General features: G+C 46.1%; 1 protein-coding gene across 1 annotated transcript; it reads right to left on the bottom strand.

Annotated features, from left to right (window-relative positions):
• Positions 1–628: 628 nt before the first annotated feature.
• Positions 629–2036, bottom strand: LOC310856770 (apelin receptor B-like; the record flags this gene model as incomplete). The annotated part of the gene is made up of 2 exons (XM_083762245.1): positions 629–1295; positions 1615–2036. The coding sequence occupies 2 exons, from the start codon at positions 2034–2036 to the stop codon at positions 629–631; spliced, it is 1089 nt and encodes a 362-aa protein (XP_083618371.1).
• Between the last annotated feature and the right edge of the window lie 15400 nt (positions 2037–17436).

The following is a 17436-nucleotide window of genomic DNA, read 5'->3' as shown; positions in this document are numbered from 1 at the left end:
ACCCTTGGCTGGGGACTACACATAAGCAACAGACGGACAAGTTTAATTGTTTGTTAATCCATCTTTTTATTACAAATCATAAATTTGAATTTCATAAAGTACTTTACATTCACAATGTGTATTCACATATTTACACATCAAGGTCGCTCATTACAACCATGATCAATCTTGGTCTCCTCTTTTGACTGGCAAAACAATTCACACAAACACCAATACGTGTATATCCCATAAGACTGGAATTAAAACAATCAAGTGCTTACACATGAAAACAAGTGCATGCAGCACAAGCATACTAATACAGTTATTCACCAGAGCTAGAAGAGGCACGAGAGGTCCAAGCTACACTGTGCATAATCTCTGCAATAAGCAACAGTAACATATTGGTCCATTTTACACACATTCCCACAGTGTCTGCACCATAGGCATACTGCAGATTGTTCCCTTGTTTTGAGGAATTTTAAGAAGTTTGCCTCGAACATGAATTGCTTCTACCGGAAGCCCATGAGGAGAATGTCTGAACCAATACACCACAATCCTCAATTTACCCTTTTCAGTCACATAATGTGGGACATGCCACTTTAGCTCCGTTTATAGTCCTGACAACTGACAAAAAGCATTGCCATCGTGCTCAGCTGATATACTTTGTGTCCAGGCTCTGAACCTGGGTCTTTTGGAAAGACAGCAAGATGGCGGGGCTGGCACGCAAAGCCTTCTTCAGGTTGAGCAGGCGCAGGCACTGGGAGCGAAAGCGCGCGTCAAAGAAGGCGTACAGGAAGGGGTTGAGGCAGCTGTTGACGTAGGCCAGACAGGTGGCGTAGGGGTGAGCCAGGAGGAGGAAACGTAGGAAGGCACAGGAGTCCGGGGCCAGGTTCAGATAGGAGAGAGCGTCGGCACTCTTCAGCACGTGGAAGGGAGTCCAACAGGCGGCGAACACCACCACCAGCGTGGTGATGGTCCTCAGCAGTCTCCGCTTGCGCTGCTCTTCCTTGCGCAGCAGCTGGCCGTCGAAGTGGCGCGTGACGGTGCATCCGATGAACCAGTAGCACGCCATCATGGCCAGGAAAGGTAGGAGAAACCCCAGGACTGAGGAGCAGAGGCTGAGGCCGGCCACCAGCAGGCTCTCTTTGTACTTATCCGTCACCACCAGGCTGAAGTCCATGACGCAGGAGGTCCGGTTGCTCGTCTCCTCGTGTCTGGTGGTGCGGAAGATGAGAGTGGGCGCAGCCAGTAGAGCAGACAGGAGCCACATCACTGTCAGGGACGCCCTCATGTGGCCCCGGGTACGAAGCTGTGAGCTGGACATAAGAGGACACAGAGAGGGTTGTTATAGTTAAGTAAAAGTATAGCTAAAGGAAAATAACTGAATTTGAACTAATACACATTTTATATAAACTGAAATAATATTTAAGATACCTGTAAAATGGATTGTTTGTTTACAAAACTTAAAAAAAAGAACTAATCATAGAGAAAATGTGCTTATAGTTTTCTTCTTCATTTCATTCATAAAATAAACTAAAATAACTAGGAACCCCACGTTTAAAACGTTCTATATTGAAATTGAAAATAAAAAAGTCAAAAACCCAAATCAAGATGAAAGTCAAAAACTCTAATCACCTCGAGGAGGAGCGTACGATGGCCAGGTAGCGGTCGTAGCTCATACAGGTGAGGCAGTAGACGCTGGCGTACATGTTCAGGTGGACCACGTAGCTGCTGACCTTGCACAGGGCCACTCCGAAGGGCCAGTGGTAGCCCGTGGCCGTGTACACCGCCCACAGAGGCAGGGTGAGCACGAAGGTCAGGTCGGCCGCGGCCAGGTGGCCGATGTAGACGTCGGCGGTGCGCCGCCGCTTGTCGCCCTGCCGTGCCCTCCACACGGTGAAGATGACCAGTCCGTTTCCGGACAGGCCCAGGGCGAAGATGAGCACGTAGAGCAACGGGACGACGGAGTACGAAGGTCCCCACTCTGAGTAGTCGCACGACGTCTGGTTCTCCTCGTAGTCATAGTACTCGTAGACGCTTTCGTTCTGCATCTCCATCTCCATTTTTTTGTTCCTCTCTGATGATCCCGTTCTCGTATTTTGAAATCTGTATTTTTTAGTCTGTGTGTAGGTTCAAATTAACGAAACTTCAAAAACAACGTCCCGCCGTGTGAAGCTATACTTCTGATGGACGTGATCCCAGGAGAAGTTGTCAGCACTCTGAAGTGTGTCTCACATCTGAGTGGTCTGACCCTTATATACCCCTCCTAGCCTCACCTCCAACCTAGGACATGCCCTAGTCCCATCCAAGACATGTCCAAGCCCCCTCCCTCCTGACATGCCCTAGCTCCCTCCTAGGACATGCCCTAGCCTCCTCCCTCTTAGGACATGCCCAAGCCCCCTCCCTCTTAGGACATGCCCTAGCCTCCTCCCTCTTAGGACATGCCCAAGCCCCCTCCCTCTTAGGACATGCCCTAGCCTCCTCCCTCTTAGGACATGCCCAAGCCCCCTCCCTCCTGACATGCCCAAGCTCCCTCCTAGGACATGCCCTAGCTCCCTCCTAGGACATGCCCTAGCTCCCTCCTAGGACATGCCCTAGCTCCCTCCTAGGACATGCCCTAGCCTCCTCCCTCTTAGGACATGCCCAAGCCCCCTCCCTCCTGACATGCCCAAGCTCCCTCCTAGGACATGCCCTAGCTCCCTCCTAGGACATGCCCTAGCCTCCTCCCTCTTAGGACATGCCCAAGCCCCCTCCCTCTTAGGACCCATTGTTCCTCAATTGGGGGTAACCCCAGGGGTGCACAGAGTACTACAGGGGGTACTTGAGAATAATAACAATAATGACGTAACATTCTAACAAACGTTTTAACATGCTGATCTGTAAAGTGTTAAACCCCCCCAAAACAAACTTGACCAGCACAACTGTTATTGAATTGAAAGCAATAGGCCTAATTTATTAGCCATTGTGGACAAGTCCGCGATTGTGTTCTTTTTTAACCCTTTTGTTACACCATATAAATAAACACAGGTATATTTTACCCAATGCAGAATATTCCATAAAAAATATTTCTCATTGAATTGAAAGCAATAGGCCTAATTTATTAGCCATTGTGGACAAGTCCGCTATTGTGTTCTTTTTTAACTATTTTGTTACACCATATAAATAAACACAGGTATATTTTACCCAATGCAGAATATTCCATAAAAAATATTTCTCGTCAAAATATATTGAAGTACCATCATCCGTGCCCATACCCGAGGCGGGGTTGGCGAAAGGGCCTTTCTGTGTGGAGTTTGCATGTTCTCCCCGTGTCCCCTAGGGTAGGTACCCTCACAAAAAGCATGCAGTAATCCTGGTCTCTAAACTACCTCCCCCTGGCCAGCTGGGGGGGCCCGATGGAAGGGAAAGGAACTGGTCGGAATAACGTGTTCCTTCCACGCACTACGTCCGGCCGGGGAAACTCTCCCCTGTCAGGTGAAAATAAGCAGCTTGGACTCCTCATGCATAGAAGGAAGCATGAGGTCAGTCCGCTGCCCCCCCAGGTTAGCAGAGGAAGTGTAGCGCCCAGGATTGCATTAGATAATTGACACTGCAGGTGAAAAAATGGGTTACAAAATTGTGGGATGAAACATTTTAGGAAAATATATATACAGTATTATACAGCAATACATGGCAACTTGAGATACTCTTCTTTAATATTTTGTCATGGCTTTTCACAAAAATAACAAAAAAGATAGATTTCATGGGTGGGGCTCTCATGCATGCATGCATGCAAACCCTCCATTATGGGTGGGGGTGTGGAGGGATTTATGTCAACTTCGTGCTCTACACTGGGTGCCTCACTGAAACCCTCCATTATGGGTGGGGGTGTGGAGGGATTTATGTCAACTTCGTGCTCTACACTGGGTGGCTGTGTGTGTCCTACCCTCGGGGCCAGGGAAACATTTGAGGTTACATATTGGTGGACAACAGCCCTTTCCGGCACCAAAATGTAATGGATCTTACCTTTTACAAAGTTGGCATGGGGGATCTCTACCACCACCCCGTCTATGTCGCTCTCGAAGTTTAGCAGCTGGTTTGCTTCGCTTACAGGAACACAGACGGGGTGGATGGCAACGGGATCCCCCATGCCCCTGTGCACAAAGGCTTCCACGTCCTCATATCCCTCGGTTGTGGCCAGCAAATTCTCGTTGTTGTTAAACGCCGCCTCATTGTAACTCTCCATTCTGGGTGCGGGTGTGGAGGGAATTAGGAGAATTTCTGGTGCAGCGTCGTGCTCTACACTGGGTGCCTCACTGAAACCCTCCATTATGGGTGGGGGTGTGGAGGGATTTATGTCAACTTCGTGCTCTACACTGGGTGCCTCACTGAAACCCTCCATTATGGGTGGGGGTGTGGAGGGATTTATGTCAACTTCGTGCTCTACACTGGGTGCCTCACTGAAACCCTCCATTATGGGTGGGGGTGTGGAGGGATTTATGTCAACTTCGTGCTCTACACTGGGTGGCTGTGTGTGTCCTAGGGATGTGGAGGGACATTGGTGAAAAATTTGCATATTATTTTAGATAAATTAAATTGGGAACTTCTCCTTTGGTCAACCTATTCATAATGTGTGAGAATAAAAATATATAAATATATAATACAAAATATATACAAAAATAATAATCATTTAATATACAAAAAAAACATTTAATATGCGCTTGAGTGCATTCATTCACAGAAAGAACAGTTTGCCAGGCCAAAGTTAGGATCACAAGCGTACAATAATCAAGATATCACAATGATGCCGCAAACAACATACTAATCATGTGAGATTAAATGAGGTAATGAGATTCCATGATAAAATTCACTGCACTATAATTAAACTACATGGAGCATGTTGTGTGGACATGTAAAAATGTAAAATGATCATTACACTATAATTAACAGCATATGGAGCATGTGTGGACATGTCGTTGGTTGTTCTGCCAATGAGCTGTTTAACAATGGAGTGTTCTGTCCATAATGGCTCCTTCTCACACCTCATTGAATGGACTGCGACATCATTTACATTTCAATAGTTGTTGTGTCATGGCTGCCTACTGTACTGTACATGCTAAACATGCAGGCTGCAGAACAAACTAAATGCAATGGCTTGAGCCATGGTGAACTTCTCAGCAGATATAGCAGGTTGACAATTTGAATAGAAATGTGCCGTTACCATGAATATATTTATTTGCAGAGGGCAAGAGGGTCCACTTCAGAAAGGAACAGATATATAACAGATGTATAATATATATTTTTTTATTTTTTTTACTTTACTGGGATCCAGTGGAGAGAGGGGCCAGGATATGGGGTGACAACATGAAAGTTTGAGAACCACGTGCTAAACTAAATGGAGTTAGTATAAGGGCTAATTCTGCATTAAAGGCAAGCGTGTGTGTGTGTGTGTGTGTGTGTGTGTGTGTGTGTGTGTGGGGGGGGGGGGGTCAAAATCCCCTCTAAATGTATATAAAACACCATGCTATCATCATATCAGAGTATCTATCCATCTCTATCTAAATGTATATAAAACACCATGCTATCATCATATCAGAGTATATATCCATCTATCTATCTTCTCCTTCTTTGACCAACAGTAAACCAATTAATTTAACCCTGTCAGTTAACAGCACTGAGACTTCTGAAAATATACTGCCCAGTGGCCAACCCAATCAGACATGATAAATGGTGCAGATATGTTTTGGTATTTTCTTTTTAAATATATTGTCTAAAACTAAACATCCCCCATAACCTTTTGATTGGGTTGGCAGGCTGCACATTTGTGGGTTGATTGGGTGGGCATTTGTGTCGCAATGTGACACATTGTGATATTTCCAAATACTTGTAGTGGAGTAAAAGTACAATTAGTACAAATACCTCAAAATTGTACTTAATTACAGTACTTAAGTAAATGTACTCAGTTACTTTCCTCCACTGCCTGAGGGCCAACAGGATCCTGTAAAGTAATGAGGAGACAGATCATCTGAGGTGGGATATGATGACCTCTGACCTCTAGAGGCTGTTTTATGGCTACAGGTTGAATCACTTCTGAAAATGTCTACATGAACACAAATAACTACTGTTATAGCAATACATCTTACTGTATATTTTACTAGACTTTGAAGAAATATGTGCTCTTTCACACCATAAGTGAGTTCATAAGCAGATAGTTATATAGGCTAAATGTAGATCAAATGTAACTAACTGATCATTCTTGTTTTATGTTGTTTTTAAATGGAATTTTGCACTTTATCCTCAAGAGGTCGCCATTGTCCACTTTTGTTCCGATGTTTAGAATGATCTAATTATGATCTCTGCCCCAACAACAACTCCACTTTATTGAGAACGAATTAACAGTGCCTGCATCTTAAAGGGTAAGAACACTTTTTTGATGTTTGGGTTGTGTAGTTACCTTGCCATGATGTAACTCCAGATGTGGACAAGAAATGAAAAATAATTGCTCAGTGATTAGAAATTGATAACAAATAAAACAAATAATTACAAAGAAGAAAAACAACAAAAAAGTGTTGTAACCTGCCGTTTTTTCCTACTTTCTAATTCTTTGTTTGGCCCGGAAAATTGTGTTTGTTGTCTCATGATTGGTCACGACAAGAGTTGGCTTTGTCCGCGGCGTAAACCTCTTTAAATAAATACTTTCTGAAAAGTCTATGAGAAAAATGAACGGGGATTTATTTTCCGGGTCTCTCGAGGGGGCGGTACTGCAACGCTCTATATGGGCTTGCCCACTTCCAACCCATGCAAGTTAGCCCACATGTAGACCATGTTGGAACTACATGGGCTTGCCCACTTCCAACCCATGCCCAGTTAGCCCACGTGTAGACCATGTAGGACCTTCATGGGCTTGCCCACTTCAAACCCATGCCCAGTTAGCCCATGTGTAGACCACGTGGGACCCTCATAATTTGTCCAGTTCAACCCCATTCCCACTTGGTACCCATGTATCCCGCATTGAAACCACATGGGCACCAAGTGGGCATGCTGGCTATGTGTTCGCCAACGGCTCCTGTCTTGAAGTAATCTGTTCACTCTCCTCCCCTCCATTCATCGCTGTCGTTCAACAGACTCAAACTCATTATGGAATAAAGCAGTCAGGTGGAGGGTAAAATGCCTCATTTACTAATAACGTGCATGATATTCAACTTTTTACCATCATTTTTTCCACCAAAGCAAAACATTAGCCTTGATGCAGAAACAGTGTGGACTGAAACATGAGTATGGGAAAACAGTATCAAACCCGGTATCCTTCAGCCTCTAATAATCATACTGTAGGTTCTTGGCTCTGTGCAAGGTGGACAAAAATAAAAGAAACATGTCACGGGGGGTGCAGCACAAGTGAGACTTCAAGGCAGCAACGCATCACTCAGGCCCGGACTGGGCGGTCTGGCAATACTGGCATTTGCCAGAAAGGCCGCGCAAGGTGGGGCCGGCCCAAGCGCAGAAAAAAATAAACTAAAGAAACAAACAAGAAACACCGGCCTGCTGCCGGCCGGCCCAATTTGGGCTGGCCCAGTCCACTCAGTCCATAATCTCATAGGGGGGTTGAAGTGAATATGACATTGGTGGAGGGGTGGTGGAGCCTCTGTTCCCCCTCGGCCGCTGTAGTGGTTTGCTCCGTTTTACTCTGACGTATGCTAATTCAAAAAAGGCTGGCGTGGTGAATAATAAAATAATAATAAAACTTTATTTGTATAGCACCTTTCATGACATCACATGCAGCTCAAAGTGCTTTACAGAACAATGGAGAATAAAAGAAAAGCAAGGCAACGACATTAAAAAACAAGCAGTAATGCAATACAGTGAGGACATGAATAACAAAAAATATAAGATCACTTAAAAGCAATGTTGTAGAAGTGGGTCTTGAGCTGAGCTTTAAAAATGTCTACAGAGGCTGCCTGACGAAGGTACAGAGGGAGCTTGTTCCATGCCGATGGCCCGTAGAAGCAAAAAGCTGCTTCCCCGTATTTTTTAGTTGCCATTTTTTTAGGCAAAGCGAGCAGGACATTAACAGGTAACACAGTGGAAGAAAAAGTGAATGAGAAAGTGACATTATGGATTAAAAAAAGTGTTGTTGTCGGCGATGAAACTGCAGAGGAGCCGGCCGCACTAGCTCCGGTTCCACCACCCCCACTGTGCATTGTTATCTCCGAGGAGCCCGAGCCCAAGGACTTAATTGGACCGGGGGAGGAGAATCTGAGTCAGGATGAGAATAATAATGTTACGGCTGAGGCTGAAGTGATTGAAAAAGAAGCAGGTAGGCGGCCTAATGTTAGTGAAGTTGTCGCTGATCATAATTACGCAGTGCAATGTTGGTGTGTGCGTTACAGTATTTGTTTTTGGCTGCTGCTGTGCCATGCTCTTGCCTCTTTGTCTGCGTGCAAAAGAGTAACTATTCCGTTTGCATTATGTACAGTATAGGCTATTTGATGATTATGCGTTAAGCCATGCTCAGTGGTAGCCGCAATTTGCAACTCTAGATTTTTTTACAATGGGATGAATCTTGAGTTGCAATACCCTCCATTGACTCCCCTCATCCAATTGGGTTTGTGATCTGCTTGTCTTAAATTACATTAAACTCACCAACATTGCAGCTGTAGTCCAAGCTTGAATTATCCTTACAAATCCCCTGAAGACATGTTATGAGCTACTTTCTGTCCAAAATATTCCACAAGTGATATTCCAGGCCGCCATTTTGTAATTCTGCGACAGGCCGTAAAACAAGACGTGAGGGGGAGCGCTGGTTTAAACAGTTTGACTGATTAAAACGCGTAACCTGCATGTTTAACAAATATCCTACGCTGCCGAGATTGTTGTATTACCTTTAGAGCATACGCTGAATTATTTGGGCTTTTGATCCGTGAAAATCCGGCGAAAAAAGGTTCCTCCGTTTGTTATGAACCGCTCGCACCACCCGCCATCTTGGTGCCCCGTAAGACCGCAGCACAAGACTCTCCTCCATGAGGAGTTGCAGTCCGTTCATTTGCATTGGCCTCAATCACGTCACACCCACCAACACACCCTCTTTCTATTCCTGACATATTTCGGAAGGGACAAGATGTCACACTCACAGTTAATTGATGATATTGTTTTACCTTTCCCCCTGAAAGAGGAACAAAAAATTGTGCTGTTAGACCTGTTTGACCAGAACGTATTTGCGATTTTACCAACAGGTAAATCAGCTTGTTTTGGTCTCTTTGGAGGACTGATGGACAAGGTAAATGTTGAATACATACTAAGACAGAGTAAAACAACAAAACAATTATGACATTAGCACACACTATACCATGCATCTGTATAATTATTAATAGACTTTTTTGTGACAATTCATTTTATTCTTTTTTTTACATCTGAGCAACCCATTTAAAACAGCAATTTGGTTTACCGTGTATTTATTGCCTGCATATCTGCAGAACACATGCATGTAGAATAGACATTGTACTCTGCTGAAATACATATTATATTATAACTCAGAAAGAACCAGATAAAAAGCACTATGTGCTTGTAATAAGCCCCCTAAAATCCCCAATGATGGACCAAGTCCATCAATGGAAACAATATTGAGTCACTGCTGGGGCCATCATCAAGGACGCAGACAAGGACACTCTCAAGCGCGAGTATCACTTCTGACATACTGACAAAATTAATTAATGGTTTTGGAAGATGGTTTTGGAAGACCGTTGGATTGATTGGGTGGCATCTATTCCACAAGACATCCGTCTGCTTGTCTTTGATGAAGTCCATTGCCTCGGTTACACACCGGCATTCCGACGCATCCCCCATCCGACTCCTCCCCATTTCGACACCCCCCCATTCCGACGCACCCCCATTTCGACACCCCCCCATTCCGACGCACCCCCCCCCCCCCCCCCCCCATTCCGACGCACCCCCATTCCGACCCAACACACAACCCCGCCTCCCCCAGCCCCCACCAAGCACCCCACAGTGGCCCACACACCATCCGAAACGGCGTCCGAAACATAGGCTACACAATCACCCCCCCCTCCGGAATTTAAACACCGCCATTCAACGCACAGACAAAGGCGCACGTGTGTGTGTGTGTGTGTGTGTGTGTGTGTGTGTGTGCGCGCGCGCACGCGTGCCAATTCTCATCTTTGTCGAAGCATAGGCCTATTCATCTGTCATTAATCCGACCATTTTATTACATTAAACAAAGATCTGTCTCGGCTGATGATCTGTCCATGAAAGCAAACGGCACGGTCAGGATGACATGTGACATGATCGCACGAGAGAGAAAATAATAATAATTGACTCCATACGGTAGGCTATAATGAGTCCAGGCGTCCAGCACTGCAGGACACCCGCACCCTCCATTTGCTCGTGCGTACGTGTGTGCGTGTCGTGTGTGTGTCAAAGTCAGATTTTATTTTTTTAATACAGGTCATATTTCTATCCTTTTATTAAATACAAATAAACTTATACATGATGTACATCTGTCTCGCCTGTTATTCTTGCTTTGTCTGCCATCTGGAATAGAGAGATTCCGTTTTTTTCGGAACCGGTGGGGAATGTATATGTAAAGGGAGGCTGCCTTGCGCACAGCGAGAGAGCGAGAGAGAGAGCGAGAGAGAGAGAGAGAGAGAGAGAGAGAGAGAGAGAGATGAATAATTCCGGGAAAGTGACTTCTTTATATGATTGATACTTTGATAGGACAGCCCACTTAATTTCATATATTCCCACTGTAGGCTGCATGTCAATTGAACACTGTTCAATTTGAACAGTGTATAGGCTCTATCGTTTAATGTTTAATTTTTTTAATTAATTATTTGCTTAGCAAAACTGAACTTGTATGCATATATTATGCAACTACATGCTGGACATATCTGTTGCGTGTGTGACTGTGTGTGTGTGTCTCCAATTCTTGTGCCCACGTAACCACGTTATTGCAACATAGGTAGGCCTGTAACGGACCCACAGGGAGGTTTCCATGGTCAATTTGTGTTTTCTTTGAGCTTTTATTTTGATGTGTTTTCCTGCCCCAAGTCAGTTATCCATGGCTTTCATTGTAAGGGTTTCCTGCCCACAGGGCCAAATCAGTTTAATTGCAATGATCAAGTTCACCTGTGACTGTGAGGACAACGCCCAGGATGGGGCTGCAGATAGCAGCACTTGATAAATGCCACCTGCCAACCTCAGTGGTAAGAGGTTTGAGGAACAGATACTGCCATGAGAAGGAATGGCAACACATGGAGAAGTTTGTCAAGGAAGGAACTAAGGACGGATGGCCAAAAGAGCCCTGGAACAAACTGCACATGCCACTTTATTAGCGCCTTCATGGCTGGAAGGGGAACAAGGTTAATACCTTTATTTGTCATATCTTGTATTTTCACTGCTTATGAATTTGATGGGCTTATTGTTGTTTGTCATGGTTGATACAAAGGGGTTTTTTGAGTTATGTTTCACAGTCAATTCAATTCAATTCAATTTTATTATAGTGTCAAATCACAACAAGTTGTCTCAAGACACTTTACAACCAACAAAGATCCACCCAGAGCAAGCAATATTGCGAATTTGCGACAGTAAAAGGTAAACCGTGATTAACATTGATTATGGGTTCATGTGGACATTTATGCTGTTTGTTTAGGTTTACTATATGCATATATGTCTCAACCTTTGCTGTGTTTGTTTATGGATTTATTGATTTACTTATGTTATGTATATTTATCTTTTCTCAGTTTCTACTGTGAATTTTGAAATAATGTACCAGTCAAAATCATCAGTCAGTCTTCAACCTTATTGGCCAGCTGGGTCCGCTACAAGGCCTTAGTAAATTTGACTTGCGCACCAGAAGGGAAATGAAGAAAAGGATGACCAAAGACGGCGAAAAGTGGAAGCGCTCTGTGAAGTCCTATATGTGCCACACTGTAGGCCTTTGTTTCATTATGCAGCATAAGCCTCTAAGGTGTATCAGCGATACAAAATATTTGGTTCAAAGTCTGTGTGAACTAAACGGACCAAAATGCAACATATTTAAACATTTTGGTCTCTGATCCGGACCTTCTAAGCAAACGTTTGGGTGTGGAAGATAGGCTTAAGGCTGCGCATATTAGATACTAGGCCTACTCACAAGGAAGATAACATGAAAATATTGGATTAGTAGCCTACTCACAAGGAAGATTGAAAATAACAACAATAACAAGAATCATAGCCTAGGCCTATATAACAACTAATATTATACAAATAATAATAAGATGATGACAACAATGATGATAATGATAATGTTTATAATACAATATATGTGACAAGCATTATATTATTGCGTTTTAATATTCCCACTGGGCAACACGACTACGCAGCATGCAGGCTATATAATATCTTCTCGACCATTGAAGAAGACTCGCTGTCCGGCAATCATACTCTGTCATCAGTATAATAATAATAATAATAATAATAATAATAATAATAATAATAGAGATAGAGTCTGTCTGTCAGACAGACATCTCGACTGTACGTACACGCATGCAATGTGGTGGCGGGGTAATAATAATAATAATAATAATAGTCTGTCTGTCCATCAGACAGACATCTCGACCGTACACGCACATGCACGCAGTGGGGTGGTGGGGGGGCTGGATTGATGTACGTATAGGAGGCGGGGGGGGGGGGGGGGGTCGGAGTGGCGGGGTCTTTCCCAAAGTGGAGAAACCCCGCCATTCCGATCAATAGGGTTCGGAATAGCGATGTGTTTAATCGTCGGGTTGGCGGGGTCTTTCCCAAAGGGGATAAACCCCGCCATTCCGATCAATAGAAGTCAATGATCGGAATGGCGATGCGTCGGAAAGCCGCTCTGTTCCCCATTGCCTCACAACATGGTAAGTAGATAACAGCCAGTTATTTGGGTATAGTATTGTTCAGTTCAGTCTATAAAGCAAAATGTATACTAATTTATATTTCACATTTCAGGGGTAAATCCCCAAACTAAGGAGTGTAGTAAATGCACCAGTCCTTATGTTGACTGCCACTGCCACCGTGGAGATGGTGAAAGAAATATTGGAAAGATTACGTTTAGATCCGCCAGTGACCGTGAAGATTGTTGCCGTTGTTCCAGATCGGTATGTTCTCTATCGTATCAGAGACTATCTCTCCACCCAACATATTTCATATGTATGGGGAATGTCCCCACCTCACTTGTGACGTGGATACCTCTTTAAGACACACCAGTGCACTGGCACGCACGGGTATATAAGGCCCAGGTGGTGCGTGATTACACTGCTTTTTTGATCTCCACCGAGCAGTCCAAGACGTGGTCTCCTCAACGGAAGTGCAGAGCAAGTTATCAACAATAACTGCATTTTTTAGACTTTTTGAAAAGCAACTACTCACGAGTTCTGGCAGCCGGATTAATCCACTGCTGGAGGCAGGTTAGAGAGCTGGCGTGGATCGCTCCTCTCTGGATTGCTGTCACACAGCTCGTTTGTAGGTATAGCAAACAAAAACAGGGTAACACCAGCCAAAACACCGTTACAGGCGTATTGCTGACATAGTGTTAGTTTACGCGTCCTGTGGTGTAGCCTGTCTGTCGACCTGTGGGCAGGGACACAGACAGGACCATTGGCTCTGTAATCCTGTAAAGCAGCGGAATAATCGCACTATACGTTTGTATCACTGGCTTGGTGTCAGTTAACGCATCCGTGATGCATATTCCGTGGGCTGGAGTGGACCTGCGTTTGGCGCAGCGAAACATCAGCCCCGCTATAGGCTTATCATTTAACACAGCACACTATACACTAGTGTATAGTATACAGGCGTATTGTCGCTGGGGCGGCTTCCGCGTCTTTGGTGCTGTGTTCTTTTGCTTCGCCTCGTGAGAGACAGAGCTCCCTGGGGTGTATTGCGGCTAAAGCCGTTCACACACCCTGGTGTAGACTGCGTGGTAGAACCCGTACGGACGGGGGAAGCCACGGAGCAAGCTTATCCTCCGAACCGTGGGTCCTGTCAGTCATAGACAGGACGAGCTAATTCCACAACAAACAAAGTTTGGTCTCCAGTGCACGGTGATATATCGTAGGGTAAATTGTTGCCTGGAAAGTCGAGGGAGACTCTCATAAATCCCTGTTCTAGTGGACCAAACAGTGGAAATTGGTATACGTATATACACTATATAATGCAAAACGTTTGGAGCAGAGTGTTTGTCTCCAACTCAAACACTCTGTGTCTCAGTGCAGCTAGGAAATTCAGGTGCAACCTCCTCCAGAGAGAGAGAGAGAGAGACTATAGAACTCAGCTGGCTGTTGTTTAGTTATTTTTCTATTTGGAAAGATCCCCATTAGCTGATGCCATGGCAGTCAGCTAGTCTTTGGGGTCCACATGAAACATGTTACCGAGAAAAAAAAAAAAAACAACACATGAATATCAATATGTGACTGAGAGACAGCAGTGTAAATTGCACATAGGGTAAATTGTGCCCTCACTTCTCAAGCACATTACTATACTCCCCGTTTTTTGAGCATGTTTAAGCAATTAAATTTGTATATATTTAATATAACATATTAAAATAATAGTGTATATAGGTATTGAATTAAATGGAAACAGCAGGGGTTTCTCTGGGGCTGCGTGGGGCACATATGCCCACAGAGGATGGCCATGACCAGTGGGTGACCTGTGGGTTGCCTGGTCATGCTGATAGTAGCCTGACCTAAGCAGAGACATTTCTGGTCTAGAGGGGCGGGTCGCGCCTCAGAAATGCGCACACCCTGATTGGATCTCATCGATCTGTCCGTCACCCCCGGCCCCTCCTCTCCCCCCTAGTGCAGCGCTACGTCACATAATTTAGAGCGACGCCCACCCGGAAGGGTTGACTCCCACTTTTAGACTGGTTGAGCCCACGGCTTTTTCCAGGCTTTCATCTTTCGCGCAGACGAAATGAAAGCCTGGGTATCGAGGCTATGCTGATAGCAGCTCATGAAGATCCTGACTCCTGTATGTTTTTCTTCCTCTTGCCAGTTGAGGCTAGGAGGAATGAAGGAATCCGACGGCCATATAACACACTATACAGGGGTATTGCTGGCGGGGCGCCAGTTTACGCTCCTGTGGTGTAGCCTGTCTGTCGATCTGAGTGCAGTGACACAGACAGGACCAGTGGCCCGGTAATCCTTAAAGGCAGTGGAATACAACGCACTATATGGGTGTATTATTGGCATGGCGTCAATTCACGCATCCATGCTGCATATTCTGTGGGCTGGAGGGGACCTGCGAGTGCGCAGTGAATATAGTTGTGTATATTCGTACGTCTCTAAATGTTTTGATGAATTGAAGATGGTGGGCCCTATTGTAAACAAGTGTAATGCTTTATGGTATCGCCCACTCTCTGTTAACAGTATTTGTATTGAGTTGTACTCGAAATGTACTGTAATTCTGCAAGCTGTTAGTAAATCAGTAAATCAATCAATCAAAACAACAGCCCGGCCAGGCTATAGCATTAAAACGCACTATACAGGCGTATTGTCGCTGGGGCGACTTCCGCATCTGTAGTGCCGTGTTTTTGCCTCGCCTCGTGAGAGAGAGCTCACTTGAGTGTATTGCGGCTAAAGCCGTTCACGCACTCCGGTGTAGACTGCGTGGTAGAACCCGTGTGACGGGGGACGCCACGGAGCAAGCTCATCCTCCGAACCGTGGGTTCTGTCATAGACAGGATGAGCGTATGGCTGCCGTGGCAGTCAGCTTTCCGCGTTCAGGTGTAGTAGCGCACTATACAGTGTATAGGACGTGCTGAGTCTGCCAGGAGCAAGCCCTGAAATCACAGCCATTTGCACACTACTGTATATACGGCGTATTGCTGACCGTGTCAGCTCACGCGTCCGTGATGTAGTTTCGCCAATGTTGGCAACTCGAGTGTGCCGCGGCTGTCGGGCGGAATACTCTGTACGGTGTATCACGGCAAGGCCGTTCACGCACCTATAGGTGTAAACTTGCATGGTATAATCCGGTTACCGGTTCGAAACCACAAAGTAAGCTCCTTCTCATCCCGAGAATGCACTATGGCTATCTAGGCACAGCTAGTCAACACAGGGTTATTCTGTCACTGCTTCAGCACCGGCTTATATGTGGCACTTATGTGACCATTAGGGCCCGGACCTTATTGAGGAGCTGCAGCGACTGGCTTTCAGGCTCCCCAGGCAGTGGCAGCAGGCATGCTATTGATGCCCTTTGGTGAGGTGCCGTCTGTGGCAGCCCCAGGCCAAGCTGCGATAGGAGGACAAGCTCCCCCACGCTGCCTATTGAGCCACCGGCCATGTTTGGCCAAAAGGCCAGTGCTTTGCTACAGCATCCTAAGGAGGCTGTGGAGGTGCACAGGAGGTGCAGGAATGCTCCGGCAAGGCCATGAGTAGCCTGCCTCGGTCACCCCTCAGGCTGTGCAACCCCAGTCAGGTTTGGCAGTTCCAGGGACCTACGGGTCCGGTTACAGGCCAACCGGCAGGGTATGGCTAAAATGTGCTCGGCGGGCTAAGCCCATACCTCAGTCCTGACAGTTAAGGCCCCAGACCCCACCCGCTGTCTCTCGGGACAGCGGTTGTCCTGGAAGACAATTCAGGTGGACCCCTGGGTGGGTTCCACTATGTCTTCGGGAGGGTGGGGTGCTGCTTACAGCACTCCCGGCAAGGAAGGGCTGAGGGTCTTACAGGCCATCCTCCAAGGCGACTGGCTTGCCATGCTCGACCGGGGATGCTTATTCTCAGATCCCGGGTCTGACGCACTGACCGGCTTGTCTTAGATGACAGAACCTTCGAGTCCCGTGTCCTCCCATTCGGCATATGTCTAGCCCCCCGATTGGACATAGTCCTTGGCGGGAGGGCCTTTGCATCCTAAATTGGATAACTGAATGGTGTGTGCTCGCTCAGAGGTGCAGTGCCACAAAAACGTGGCCAGGCACCTGCAGCACTTTGGGCACCTAGGCCGGCACCTCAACAAGAGGCCTTGCAGGCGTCAACTCTCACAGTCCGCAGCGCTCCTCGGCATGTGTTAGAGGGCAAAGCAGGGACTCTGTCCCTTGCTCTAGTGAGTCGGGCCACCCTCAGGTTGTGCCTCCGCCCCTTAGGGCTGAGGGCAATCATGGTGCACTTTGTGCCTCCGGCTCTTCTGAACATGCAGCCAGTGCATTATCTGTCATTCACAGTCATGCACTACGTGGGCGTATCGTTGACAGCGTCAGTTTACACGTTCCACGTTGTTCCAGCGAATTCACACTGCTGTTCACACAGCAGAATGTGACGAGACTGTCAGGGGTGAGCAGAACCACCATAAGGTTGTATTACGGCATGGCCGTTTAAACACCTGGGTGTAATTCTGTGTGTTGGAGACCGGTTGAGCTCCCTCCTCATCCAGAGGTAATCGTGTGGCTAGGCCAGGGATCTGGCAACATGGCGGGCCGCTGTCCCACACAAGGGCGACACAATAGTCACC

The sequence above is a fragment of the Protomyctophum parallelum genome, assembly GCF_964188405.1.
Source record: "Protomyctophum parallelum genome assembly, chromosome: 3".
NCBI lineage: Eukaryota > Metazoa > Chordata > Actinopteri > Myctophiformes > Myctophidae > Protomyctophum > Protomyctophum parallelum.
The sequence above is the reverse complement of the archived record's forward strand: the minus strand, read 5'-3'. Positions and strand labels throughout refer to the sequence as shown.